Raw genomic sequence first — 14,321 nt, 5'->3', positions numbered from 1 at the left:
ACTCAAAAGTGATCTAGTTAAAAATTTTGCCAGCTGACAAACAGCCACCACTTCTCTTCCTTTAACAACTGCAGCAACTTACAACAGTTTAGTGGCAATGGAGCCTGCTGCTGTTCCAGCTGAAGTGGAACTTAGAACAACAGACCTGTTAAATTACTTCACCATGTGATGTGTTTCTCAAGAAATAAAACTATATCAGAAACCTAACAAAAGGGGGAGACATGGAGCCGTATAACTTTGATGAGCAAGTTCACAAAACACAGTCTCACATTGAAATCATTATAAAAAACTGCATTTTGTGTTTACTCTGTTATATTTGTGTGATATTAAAATGTGCTTGATGATCAAAATCAAGTGTGTCAAATATGCAGAAATATCAGCATCAGTTTTTGCAACCACGTTTTCTGGATCAGGAGGAGCTAGATAGCTCTTCATGAGTTTTAGAAACAAAAAATGCAAAATATAATTTGTTGAATTAATGAAGTTGTGTTGTTTAAGCATAGAAAACATCAGGACAAATAAGATTAATGTGCTTGTTCAAAGCATAGACTTTGTCTAAGTAATTTAAGAGAACATGACCCTGATAGATTTGCGCAACACGTACTAAGATAATTGTTATTGATGAGCACTTATTGTTTTTCTTTCCTTCTTTGTCACCCTATCCATCCGAACAATTCACAAGTTACATATTATAGGATACTTTGCTGTCTGGATAAAGCAATCCATTCAAACTACCGGTAACCTTAAACCAGAGATGTTTTCTTTTTTCAGGAACAATGCATAGTGATCGTTGTCATATACCAGCGGTCACTAACAGGCGGACCGACAACAATCCAAACTGAATGTTTTGATTCAAAATTTAGCGGGACACCTTAAATTTGTGAAATGTGATATTTACAGTAGTTATTTAGTGGAAGCGAGAACGCATTGGCCAATTGAATGCGAGTTGAGCCATCCCACATGACTTCACTTAGCCAATCGAGTCTGTGGATCACAGACGGGAAAATTAGAGACTCAACAGAAGTTGAGAGAAAGTTTGAGGTTGGAAAGGAATTAATAAAGAAAGAGACAGAGAGGAGAGATACAGACGATAGAGATGAGAGATACAGATGATAGAGAGGAGAGATACAGACGACAGAGAGGAGAGATACAGACGATAGAGAGGAGAGATACAGACGACAGAGAGGAGAGATACAGACGATAGAGATGAGAGATACAGATGATAGAGAGGAGAGATACAGACGACAGAGAGGAGAGATACAGATGATAGAGAGGAGAGATACAGACGACAGAGAGGAGAGATACAGACGACAGAGAGGAGAGACACAGATGATAGAGAGGAGAGATACAGACGACAGAGAGGAGAGATACAGATGATAGAGAGGAGAGATACAGACGACAGAGAGGAGAGATACAGACGACAGAGAGGAGAGATACAGATGATAGAGAGGAGAGATACAGATGATAGAGAGGAGAGATACAGACGACAGAGAGGAGAGATACAGACGACAGAGAGGAGAGATACAGATGATAGAGAGGAGAGATACAGATGATAGAGAGGAGAGATACAGACGACAGAGAGGAGAGATACAGATGATAGAGAGGAGAGATACAGATGATAGAGAGGAGAGATACAGATGATAGAGAGGAGAGATACAGACGACAGAGAGGAGAGATACAGATGATAGAGAGGAGAGATACAGACGACAGAGAGGAGAGATACAGACGACAGAGAGGAGAGATACAGACGACAGAGAGGAGAGATACAGATGATAGAGAGGAGAGGCAAACGTTGAGAAAAGGGACTGTGAGACTGAAAAAAGAAGTGGACAGGGAAAAGAGAGTTTTTAATCCAGAATGGACAGACTACCCACTCAAATCTGAAGTGGGATCACAGAAAGTTTCTAGTCTCAGAGCCCAGTATGACCAGTCCACCAGGATCTTGAGCCACATGCTCAATTCGATGTTACATAACATAACACAACATAATAAATTTGTCAAGATTTTTTAATTGTACTGAATTAATTTGATTTGACAGTCAAGTATTGATTACATGCAGGCTACTTAATAATATATTGCGGTAAATAGTTAAATATTATAATCTTCTGGACCTTTGCTTCCAAAAAATTTGTTTAACCGGACCTCTTTAAATTTTAGTTGAATACCCCTGAAATAGACTGTATTGTTTAATAGACATTAAGGAGTTTGACTTATCATCATGTCGGTGAGTGGTGAAACATTTCGACCTAACAAGAAGGAAGTCCAGTTGCCATCACTCAACTTCCAGATGACTTATAGTTATGTGTTTTTCTTATCTCTTGATTGGTAAAACTAACACAATACCAAAAACACAATGACAGATTGTTTTATTTTGTGTTTAAACAGAACAGTATTTCAAATGCACATAAACATCATCATTATATGGATTCATCAGAACTAACAAGCATCTGGAAATTTACATCCAAGCTGCATCTTTCACATTTATCACATATAGATTTCGTAATGACAACATGAAGACAGGCATCATGTCCTTATTGCAGCAGTATATTGGATGATGCTGTAAGCTGATACATGATGAAATATTTTTGTTTATAGCATAATATCCTATGTGCCAGAGAGGCACCCTTAATGCAGCTACCCAAAAAAAATGTTAAGAATGTTATATTAAGACTAGACTGATAATAGACATTTATGCACTAAGCAATAGCCAGAAATAGGCAAGAATTTTAAAAAGAGAGAAACAAGTGGTAAATTAATTGTTATAAATCCAGCTAATAATTCTGTATCTATATAAAGTGATTACATTATGTTTGTTTCTGCCATCATCTGTACCCTGCATCTCTATGGGTTTTTCTCAGGGCGTGGCACGAGACATGCCAGCTTGCCCTCCTCCATCGCTGCCTCAAGATGTTCCCTTTGGTCATCAAAAAAGATGTGGGGGTTGATCATCTTAATCAAGGGACCTTTGGAAGACCCACTCAGAAAGTAGGCCTGGTCTGTGCCCAGACCCCATGTCTTCAGAGTGTTTAAAGCTCTGTATCCAGGGTTGCCTGAATTGCGAGCTGTCAACAGGCAAGTTAGAATGGGGCAGTGTTCACGCTTATTGTTGTCATAAAACTTCCTCTGCAGTCTTTTTAAAGCCTCTAGAAAGACCTTCAATGGGCCCTGTGTGGAAGAGAGGAGAATAAATAACAGTGGAATAGGAGCAAGAAAATAAAGTCATGATAATAATTCATGCATATATTTTTAAACTGTGTATTCTAATAGGTGAGAATTGAGTTCAAGATATCTGAGTGATATGATAATGAACACACAAGAGATGAACAGTTGGAGACGTTACAAGGTTGTGTAGCTACTGTAAATATGGCAGAAAGTCACTGACTACATACTTCAGTCATTGGGATGTCAACTTTTTCACCCTCATGCTTTAAGAAATTTTCCAGCCCGGTTTCAGTGACACACTCAGACTCATCAGAGAACAGGACAGCATCCCCATCAAAGACAACACACAGTGGAAGATTTGGCGTCTCCGACTCTTGCAGGATTGAGTTGAACACACTAGCAGCTGCTATACCTGAAGTAGAGGCATTAATTCCTATTAAATTAATTAATTTAATAATTAATTAATTAACTATACAGAGTGCTCTTCAAGTTAGTGTTATCAGAGAGTAGAGTAGTAACATAACATACAGCACAATTTGTTGAATACTCTTTTTAAACTTACCTGCATTCACTGCTTCGTGAATCTTAAACCCTGTTTTAGCAGACAGGTATAAATGGGTTTTGTTTTTCAGTAATTCAGCTATGAGGTTCTCTCCACTCACAAGGGAGCTCACAATTAGTTCGTTGAGCTCTGCAAACAAGAATGAATGGCAAATGCATTGACCAGGCAAAATTAAATTACAGGTGACAATCGAACAGGTTAAATACATGTGTTGCTTATCAAACCTGTGCAAAATAATTTGGATGAATCACAAACTTACGTTTTTTCTTGATGGTTTCTTTAAGAGATTGGTCTGATGAGTTGTCATTGATGAGTATGACTCTAAAGAGCTCCTTAGTTTCAGGGAAATGCTCTTTAATTTTAGCATTCGCTGCCTCCAGAGCCTGAGTGCAAAACAATTTTTATGAAAAAAAAAAAAACTAGACTCTGACTTTAATCTAAATAAGTCTACTGAGAACTAAAGTGAGTCTGCTGTATGTTGGTGTGCGTAAATGCAAATATGTGTCTCTGTTAATCCACTGATTTGTGAATACGAGTTTGTGTGTGGGTGTGTGTGTGTGTGTGTGTGTGTGTGTGTGTGTGTGTGTGTGTGTGGGTGTGTGTGCGTGCATGTGTGAGTAAATATTTGTGGTTTCTGTGTATTATAGCCTATACTATACTATATTCTCAAATTGTTCCCTCCACACAATCTGACCTTGACAAAGGAGAAGACAGGGCCAGGCTCCCTGCTTTGCAAATCAAAGAGGAGTTCTGATGTTATGGCAATGGTGACGGGAGTCTCTGGATCAGACTGGAGAAGGAAAAGCAAACAATACTTACAATACTTGATATTTGAACCGTAACTTGGAATAACTTACAGCTTTTCTTAGCAACATTTTGACTTGCTCTGAACAACAATAAAAAGTAACATGTTGATTGAATTATAACTAGATTGAAATTACTCTAGCGTTTTCGACTACAACTAAAAAAAAAAGGCTCTGTAATTTGATTTGATTTATTAGATCTAAATCTCTATTATCACAAGTAGCAGCAAAAAAAAGAACCATTTTAACTTCATTAACACACAAGTTTCTCTCAATTTGTTGAAGAATCTTCCTTTTGCTCAATTTTTAAATCAGTTTAAAGCCATGGCAGTTTCTTTTTGTTGAGATTGAAGTCAAAATTAAAATAAATAAATAAATTAAATTGCATGTCTAGATTAAAGTTGAAATTTCGAGAATGAAGTTGAATTAACTGAATCCACTACCAGCTTTAACGCATAGTGTCAACAAAATGCCCTGTGAGCCTTTAGAGGATAAATCTACTCAAGACATTTTGTGACGCTATGTGTTAAAGCTGGTCGTAGATTAATTCTCTTCATTTCAATTTTATTTTAAAAATTTAAACTTCATTTTGACCTAAAAACTTCCTAATACTCAGTCGTAAGTAATCAAGTTAATTTCTTTACCATTTTCCCTTTTTTGCTGCTGCTGCGACTTCTTCCAGAGCTGATCAAATGTTGATTGTTGATTGTTGAACTCAATGTACTGTTGGACAGTTCCCCAGTGTTTCTCTTTTATACCCTCCTTTTGTTTTGTTTCGCTTTCTTTCAGATTAGTAACTGGAATCAGTGTAAGACTCAATCACCTGGTCACCTGTTATACCAGTTGGACAATGTTGAGCCTGTCTGTCAGCCTTTATGAAATGATGATGACTGGATCTTGCTAGTCAGCTCTTAACTAATCAGCTGATGATGAAGAATTAACTATAGTTTTAAATATCGATTAGGTACTTTTTTGTTGTCTGTATAGAGATTGGATTAATTGCTGCCACTCTTTGTCAGCAGTTGCATCATCATGTTGATGTCAACCTGTCACTGTTGGACCAGAGAAGAGTCAATCAAGCAATAGATGATGAATCAAGCACATTTTAACATCACACAAATATAACAGAGTAAATACAAAATGCAGTTTTTTCATAATGATTTCAATGTGACACTGTGTTTTGTGAACTTGCTCATCAAAGTTACACGGCTCTATGTCTTTCCCTTTAGTCAGGCTTCTGTTATAGTTTCATTTCTTAAGAAACACATCACCTGGTGAATTAATTTAACATATCTGTTGTTCTGGGTCCCCACAGGGGCCAAGACCCCTGTATCTTGTGGAAAGAGACAAGACCAATTATTATAGTGCTCTATGTATTAATATTCATCAACCTGTTTCTAAAAGAATGTTTCATATTACAAAATGTTTTTTCAGAATTATAGAAATGTGACAAACTACATCATACTCAGTGACAGCTTTTTTGAAATGAATGAAACTCTACATTTATGAACAGCACTTGAGTAACAGAGACATGCTTGGTGTACAAATTATGAATATAGTCTGGAATTCACAACCTGGGCCTGTCTACCGGGAGCTCATGCAACTGTGCACTTTGGCTAAGAAAAGATTGTGATATCAGTTAAATGAGAATAAACTGTCTGAGTGAGTCTTGACAGTTTCTCAACATTGAATCAGACCTTTATTCACTTTAACTAAGTCCTAGTATATAGTTGTATGATGTTTGTTTCATGTCATGTATTGTTTGTCACATATAATTGAAGATGAACGGATGTTATAAGTCAGCTGGTATCTGGTCTAATTATATGAGTCAGTGATGCAGAATCCTACACAGAGAAGATAATGAAAACCAGAGTAACCTGCAGTACAACAGTCCTGGTCACAAAGAAAAACATTTTCTAAAGCCATCATAAGCAATCACAGAGTATTAACAATAGTCTCCAGCACTCCTATGACACAAAATGAAGTAGTTAATAGTTGATGCTGCGTCACACACGTACACACACACACACCAGAGAGACCAGAATCAGAAACTGCTGCGCAAAGACACTTCACACCCTGAGGCTGCTCTAACAGGTTTTCGAACCTTAGGTTCTCTCAGCTCTGCAAACCCAATGAACAATATTTGTATTTACATGAGCAGAAAGACAGAAAAGTGTGTTTTTGAATATGGTATTTTTTTATTTCTACTTTGAAACAGAAATGCTTGGTTTCAATAAATGGGCTGTGATTTTCTCAGCATTGACGTGCGCATACAGAACAGCTGAGCAACAATGTTGATGAACAACTAAACTACAAAAGAGAACAGACAAGGCAAGAAAAAGGGAGACAATGAACTCTCCACACCTAAGTAGCATAAACATGGACTTGAATAAATGAATACAACTTTTATTAAATGTCTTTAAAAAGGAAAATATGTAAACAAAAAGAACCACAATGGGGTTATTAGGGTTGAATAATCCCTTGGACTGATGTTTATTTAGTTATAATGTAGTTATAAAAGTCGATTCAACCATTGAAAAGTGGTTAATACATGGTCTAGATCAGCGGTCACTAACAGGCGGACTGTGGTCCGGATCCGGACCCAGAAACTGTCCCATACGGACCCAGAGCTACAAACCAAACCGAATGTTTAGATTCAAAATTTAGCGGGACTCCTTAAATTTGTGAAATGTGATATTTACAGCAGTTATTTAGTGGACGCGGGAACGCATTGGCCAATTGAATGCAAGTTAAGCCATCCCACGTGACTTCACTTAGCCAATGGAGTCTGTGGATCACAGGCGGGAAAATTAGAGACTCAACAGAAGATGAGAGAAAGTTTGAGGTTGGAAAGGAATTAATAAAGAAAGAGACAAAGAGGAGAGATACAGACGATAGAGAGGAGAGATACAGACGACAGAGAGGAGAGATACAGACGATAGAGACACAAATGTTGAGAAAGGGACTGTGAGACTGAAAAAGGAAGAAATAAGTATAAAAAATGTCCAAAAAGTGGACAGGGAAAAGAGAGACATGCTCAGTTTGATGTTTGATTTGACAGTCAAGTATTAATTACATGCAGGTTTCTTAATAATATATCACAGTAAAAAGTTAGACATTATAATCCTCTGGACCTTTGCTTTCAAAAAAATTGTTTAACCGGACCTCTTTAAATTTTAGTTCAATACCCCTGATCTACACCAACTCAACGTACTGTTGGACAGTTCCCCAGTGTTTCTCTTTATACCCTCCTTTTGTTTTGTTTCACTTTCTTTCAGATGAGTAACTGGAATCAGTGTAAGACTCAATCACCTGTTCTCCTGTTATACCATGTTGGACAATGTTGAGCCAGTCTGTCAATCTTTATGAAATGATGATGACTGGATCTTGCTAGTCAGCTCTTAACTAATCAGCTGATGATGAAGAATTAACTATAGTTTGAAATATCTATTAGGTACTTTTTTGTCGTCTGTATAGAGATTGGATTAATTTCTGCCACTCTTTGTCAGCAGTTGCAGAGACATCATCATGTTGATGTCAACCTGTTACTGTTGGACCAGAGAAGAGTCAATTAAGCAATAGATGATGAATCAAGCACATTTTAACATCACACAAAAATAACAGAGTAAATACAAAAATGCAGTTTTTTCACAATGATTTCAATGTGAGACTGTGTTTTGTGAACTTGCTCATCAGAGTTATACGGCTCCATGTCTCCCCCTTTTGTTAGGTTTCTGATATAGTTTTATTTCTTGAGAAACACATCACCTGGTGAATTAATTCAACACATCTGTTGTTCTGGGTTCCACTTCAGCTGGAACAGCAGCAGGCTCCATTGCTACTAAACTGTTCTAAGTTACTGCTGCAATGATGATGATGATGATGATTAAGGTTACTAGTCAGCTAGTAGTTAGTCAGCTCCATATCAGAAAGACAGAAAACTGTGTTTTTGAAATGCTTGGTTTAATCAAATGCAGTTTCACGTGCACATACAGAACAGCTGAGCAACAATGTTGATGAACAACTAAATTACAAAAGAGAACAGACTGAACTCTCCACACATAAGTAGCATAAACATGGACTTGAATAAATGAATACAACTTTTATTAAATGTCTTTAAAAAGGAAAATATGTAAACAAAAATTTTAAATATAAAATACATTCATATACACGGAATAAACAACCACATGTTCAACATAGACTACACATACCAACAACATGCCGTGCTGACAAACACTAAAGGAAACAATACTGAGAAAAAAAGGCACCAGTTTAAAACACTTAAACATGTGAAGCAAGCAGGAAAGTGGTAAAACTGTATAAATCCAAATGGAGATTCTGCATAAAGTGACTAACTGAACATCTGAGTAGCACAGATTCGACTCCATCTTTACCAAAAATACACTTAAAAATTCACTTGATGTTTCCTTGTCTGTAATAAAAGAAGAAATAATGTTTGGAATTTGCATATTTGTTTTTATCTCAGTCATATTTGGTTAATAAGTTATTTTAAACGTATAGTTTATTTTCATAGACATTTTTAATGAAGTTTGTGAAAATATATAGATACAGAAAATAATACAGAAGCTTGTTGATGTGTGAGATAAATTTCATACTGCAGATTTTATCCACAAACAGCGCTGAAAACCACTGTCTCATAAGGCAATCTTTATAAAGAGTTAGTAAGTTGTAACTCATTTATTTACTATTTTAACAGTATTTACTTTAAATAATATAATTTTAAGCCATTAGTGTTAAATCAATCATAGGAACCACAATGGGGTTATTAGGGTTGAATAATCCCTTGGACTGATGTTTATTTAGTTATAGGCTAATGTAGTTATAAAAGTCGATTCAGCCATTGAAAAGAGGTTAATACATGGTCTAATAGACTGTATTGTTCAATAGAAATTAAGGAGTTTGACTTATCATCATGTCGGTGAGTGGTGAAACTTTTCAACCTAACAAGAAGGAAGTCCGGTTGCCATCACTCAACTTCCAGATGACTTATAGTTGTGTGTTTTTCTTATCTCTTGATTGGTATAACTAACACAATACCAAAAACACAATAACAGGATGTTTTATTTTGGGTTTAAATAGAAAAGTATTTCAAATGCACAAAAACATCATCATTATATCGATTCATCAGAACTAACAAGCATCTGGAAATTTACATCCAAGCTGCATCTTTCACATTTATCACATATAGATTTCGTAATGACAACATGAAGAGAGGCATCATGTCCTTATTGCAGCAGTATATTGGATGATGCTGTAAGCTGATACATGATGAAATATTTTTGTTTATAGACATATATTTAAGTATAGTATAGCATGAAATCCTGCATCCTTGCATAATCCACATTACCTTCTAGCAATAAAAGCAACAGCAGCAAAATGCTAGATTAAAAATTAGGGCCAGACAGGCACCATTAATGCAGCTACCCAAAAAAATGCCCCAAACCAATTTCAAGCTTTCCCAAAAAAGCTTATGTATAATTATTTAGGCATTTAAACCAAAATTACCATAACTTTATTAATAATGTAATTAGTTAATAACACTCAAAGGCTAGACTGACAATAGACATTTATGCACTGAGCAATACATTTTAAAAAGAGAGAAACAAGTGGTAAATTGATTGTTATAAATCCAGCTAATAATTCTGTATCTATATAAAGTGATTACATTATGTTTGTTTCTGCCATCATCTGTACCCTGCATCTCTATGGGTTTTTCTAAGGGCGTGGCACGAGACATGCCAGCTTGCCCTCCTTCATCGCTGCCTCAAGATGTTTCTTCTGGTCGTCAAAAAAGATGTGGGGGTTGATCATCTTAATCAAGGGACCTTTGGAAGTCCCATTCAGAAAGTAGGCCTGGTCTGTGCCCAGACCCCATGTCTTCAGAGTGTTTAAAGCTCTGTATCCGGCATTGCCTGCATTGCGAGATGTCAACAGGTAAGTTAGAATGGGGCAGTGTTCACGCTTATTGTTGTCATAAAACTTCCTCTGCAGTCTTTTTAAAGCCTCTAGAAAGACCTTCAAAGGGCCCTGTGTGGAAGAGGGGAGAATAAATAACAGTGAAATACGAGCAAGGAAAAGGATAATGATAATAATTCATGTTTAATTTTTTGTGTAATCTAATAGGTGAGAATTGAGTTCAATATATCTAAGTGATATGATAATGAACACACAAGAGATGAACAGTTTAGGACATTAGTTAGTTGTGTAGCTACTTTAAGTGTAAATATGGCAGAAAGTCACTGTCTGCATACTTCAGTCATTGGGATGTCAACATTTTCGTCCTCATGCTTAAAGAAATTTTCCAGCCCGGTTTCAGTGACACACTCAGACTCATCAGAGAACAGGACAGCATCCCCATCAAAGACAACACACAGTGGAAGATTTGGCGTCTCCGACTGTTGCAGGGTTGAGTTGAACACACTAGCAGCTGCTATACCTGAAGTAGAGGCATTAATTCCTATTAACACTGAGTCGTAGCAAGACGTACAACTATATCGTGTGCTCTTCAAGTTAGTGTTATCAGAGAGTAAAATAGTAACATAACATACACTACATCTTGTTGGATACTCTTTTTAAACTTACCTGCATTCACTGCTTCGTGAATCTTAAACCCTGTTTTAGCAGACAGGTATAGATGGGTTTTGTTTTCCTTTAATTTAGCTATGAGGTTCTCTCCACTCACAGGGGGCCACACAATTAGTTTGTCGAGCTCTGCAAACAAGACACATTTCATGCATGACAATCGAACAGGTTAAAAACATGTGTTACTTATGAAACCTATGCAAAATAATTTGGGGGAATCACAAACTTACGTGTTTTCTTGAGGGTTTCTTTAAGAGATTTGTCTGATGAGTTGTCATTGATGAGGATGACTCTAAAGAGCTCCTTAGTTTCAGGGAAATGCTCTTTAATTTGAGCATTCGCTGCCTCCAGAGCCTGAGTGCAAAACAATTTTTATGAAATAAAAAAAAACGGACTCTGACTTTAATCTAAATAAATCTACTGAGAACTAAAGTGAGTCTGCTGTATGTTGGTGTGCGTAAATGCAAATATGTGTCTCTGTTAATCCACTGATTTGTGAATACGAGTTTGTGTGTGTGTGTGTGAGTAAATATTAAGTATATACACTCTGACCTTGACAAAGGAGAAGACAGGGCCAGGCTCCCTGCTTTGCAAATCAAAGAGAAGTTCTGATGTTATGGCAACGGTGACGGGAGTCTCTGGATCAGACTGGAGAAGGAAAAGCAAACAATACTTACAATACTTGATATTTGAACCGTAACTTGGAATAACTTACAGCTTTTCTTAGCAACATTTTGACTTGCTCTAAACAACAATAAAAAGTAACATGTTGATTTAATTATAACTAGATTGAAATGACTCTAGCGCAGGGGTGTCAAACTCAATTGCACAGGGGGCCAAAATCCAAAACACACTTTAGGTCGCGGGCCGAACAGGATAAACATTTATTGAACACACTAAAACTTTTAAAACCTAACTTTTTTTAACATAAACCTTAAATAACTTATACTATTTTGCTCTCTATAAAAATATATCCTGTCTAAATTATACAAGTTAGAAATAAAGTAAACATTAAAAGAACAAACATTCAAATTTCTTTAATCTTATGTCATTTTATATAAAAAATAAACTTACATTTTAAATATCCCAAAAGATTTTACTCTCCATAAAAATATATCCTGTCAAAATTATACAAATTCAAAATGTGAACATGCTGCATAACAAAACCTGGAAATATAAATAAAATTTGTGCTTTTCAGCAATAACAAATCAAATCATTCAGTCTTTGCTCTTCAGTCATTTTATCAGAGCTGCATCTGTTTTTGTCAACAAGTTATTTTATATTTGGTGTGAGGTTCTGTGTTGTGGAGATTCTCAGGATGGACTGCAGGTTCTCACCAGTGAGACGACTCCTGTGTGCTGTTTTGTTAGTCTTCATCACTGAGAACAGCTTCTCACTAAGATTTGTTCTACCAAACATAAACAAGGTTCGAGCCTCATGTGGACGGAGCTGGGACATTTCTGTGGGAATGGAGTGAATAAACTGTGCGGGTCCTGCAGTGTCCTACTTTACCTTCAGTCATTACACTGCAGCTCAATCAGCTCCATCTGAATCTGCACAGGTGAAGTTTACACATCGGCGGCAAAATTATTTTCTTGTTTGTCAAAGTCACCAAAGCTCCGTGTGAACTCAGTTTATCATCAAAGTGCGTATTTCTGAACACAGTTGTAACGATGTGGTTCAACATTACTTGGCATCCTGAGGACCAGCTTCATAATAACCTGCAGCATCATAAACTAGACTTGTTTAACGCGGAATGTGTTTGGCAAGGCAGCTGAAGCGCTGCATTATGGGATCTGTAGTTTATTGTGTTACCAGCGCTTCATATCGCCGGGACATTAATAACAATAATATAGAAATGATCTCGCGGGCCAGATATAATTACACGCCGGGCCGGATGTGGCCCGCGGGCCTTGACTTTGACATATGGGCTCTAGCGTTTTCGACTATAACTAAAAAAAGGCTTTACAATTTATTAGATCTAAATCTGTATTATCACATATAGAACCATTTGAAGATCATCAACACACGTTTCTCTCAATTTATTTAAGAATCTTCCTTTTGCTCTTCTTCTTTTTTTTATTCTTTGTGTTGAGATTAAAGCCAAAATATCTAAAAAAACATTTGAATTACACGTCTAGATTAAACACAAAGTGTCAACAAAATGCCCTGTGAGCCTTTAGAGGATAAATCTACTCAAGACATTTTGTGACGCTATGTGTTAAAGCTGGTCGTAGATTAATTCTCTTCATTTCAATTTTTATTCTCAAAATTTAAACTTTAATTTTGACAAAAAACGTTCTAATATTTGTCGTAAGTAATCAAGTTAATTTCTTTACCATTTTCCTTTTTTTATTCCGCTGCTTCCAGATCTGGTCAAATGTTGATTGTTGTAACAACTCTCTACCGGCGTCAGCTGGAAAAGAAGCAAGCTGTAACTTGCTGCTGCAATGATGATGATGATGATGATGATGATGGTGATGATGGTGATGATTAAGGTACTTAGTCAGCTCCATATTCCGGTGTTTGTTGTTACCTTGTAGCTTGTTGCTACTCAACACACACCCGAGAGAGTGGCGTGAAATCAGGAACTGCTGCATAAACAACGACTTCACACCCTGAGGCTGCTGTAACAGGTAGTCTGACGTTAAGATCTCTCAGCTCTGCAAACCCAAAGAACAATATTTGTATTTACATGAGCAGAAAGACAGAAAACTGTGTTTATGAATTCAGTAACTTTTTATTTCCTCTGTGAAACAGAAATGCTTGGTTTAATCAAATGCAGTTTCACGTGCACATACAGAACAGCTGAGCAACAATGTTGATGAACAACTAAATTAAAAAAGAGAACAGACTGAACTCTCCACACATAAGTAGCATAAACATGGACTTGAATAAATGAATACAACTTTTATTAAATGTCTTTAAAAAGGAAAATATGAACAACAAAAATTTTAAATATAAAATACATTCATATACACGGAATAAACAACCACATGTTCAACATAGACTATACATACCAACAACATGCCATGCTGACAAACACTAAAGGAAACAATACTGAGAAAAAAAGGCACCAGTTTAAAACACTTAAACATGTGAAGCAAGCAGGAAAGTGGTAAAACTGTATAAATCCAATTGGAGATTCTGCATAAAGTGACTAACTGAACATCTGAGTAGCACAGATTCG

General features: G+C 36.5%; 2 protein-coding genes and 1 long non-coding RNA gene across 3 annotated transcripts; all 3 read right to left on the bottom strand.

The window, feature by feature from the left end:
* Positions 1-2,381: 2,381 nt before the first annotated feature.
* Positions 2,382-3,932, bottom strand: LOC113158534 (cytosolic 5'-nucleotidase 1A-like). Its single transcript, XM_026354497.1, has 3 exons — positions 3,725-3,932; positions 3,390-3,574; positions 2,382-3,165 (listed from the first exon to the last, which is right to left on the bottom strand). The coding sequence occupies exons 1-3, from the start codon at positions 3,930-3,932 to the stop codon at positions 2,842-2,844; spliced, it is 717 nt and encodes a 238-aa protein (XP_026210282.1). The 3' UTR covers positions 2,382-2,841.
* Positions 3,933-3,983: 51 nt separating this feature from the next.
* Positions 3,984-5,214, bottom strand: LOC113158010. Its single transcript, XR_003298548.1, has 3 exons — positions 5,172-5,214; positions 4,419-4,514; positions 3,984-4,107 (listed from the first exon to the last, which is right to left on the bottom strand). It is a non-coding gene; the product is annotated as an uncharacterized LOC113158010 (long non-coding RNA).
* A 4,775-nt stretch (positions 5,215-9,989) lies between these two features.
* On the bottom strand, positions 9,990-13,490 carry LOC113158008 (cytosolic 5'-nucleotidase 1A-like). The gene is made up of 6 exons (XM_026353657.1): positions 13,471-13,490; positions 11,683-11,778; positions 11,361-11,484; positions 11,131-11,259; positions 10,800-10,984; positions 9,990-10,575 (listed from the first exon to the last, which is right to left on the bottom strand). The coding sequence occupies exons 1-6, from the start codon at positions 13,471-13,473 to the stop codon at positions 10,264-10,266; spliced, it is 849 nt and encodes a 282-aa protein (XP_026209442.1). The 5' UTR covers positions 13,474-13,490; the 3' UTR covers positions 9,990-10,263.
* Positions 13,491-14,321: the final 831 nt, after the last annotated feature.

This window comes from Anabas testudineus, chromosome 12, assembly GCF_900324465.2.
Source record: "Anabas testudineus chromosome 12, fAnaTes1.2, whole genome shotgun sequence".
NCBI lineage: Eukaryota > Metazoa > Chordata > Actinopteri > Anabantiformes > Anabantidae > Anabas > Anabas testudineus.
Note: the sequence above shows the minus strand (reverse complement) of the source record. Positions and strands in the feature narration are given on the sequence as shown.

Coding starts and splice junctions, on each gene's coding strand:
- LOC113158008 (XM_026353657.1), bottom strand. Junction 11,485..11,682: donor CTGTCTTCTCCTTTGTCAAG/GTCAGAGTGTAT, acceptor TTTTGCACTCAG/GCTCTGGAGGCAGCGAATGC. Junction 11,260..11,360: donor AGAAACCCTCAAGAAAACAC/GTAAGTTTGTGA, acceptor TCTTGTTTGCAG/AGCTCGACAAACTAATTGTG.
- LOC113158534 (XM_026354497.1), bottom strand. CDS start 3,932: ATGTATTTAACCTGTTCGATTGTCACCTGTAATTTAATTTTGCCTGGT. Junction 3,575..3,724: donor TCACGAAGCAGTGAATGCAG/GTAAGTTTAAAA, acceptor CCTCTACTTCAG/GTATAGCAGCTGCTAGTGTG. Junction 3,166..3,389: donor TTGACATCCCAATGACTGAA/GTATGTAGTCAG, acceptor TCTTCCACACAG/GGCCCATTGAAGGTCTTTCT.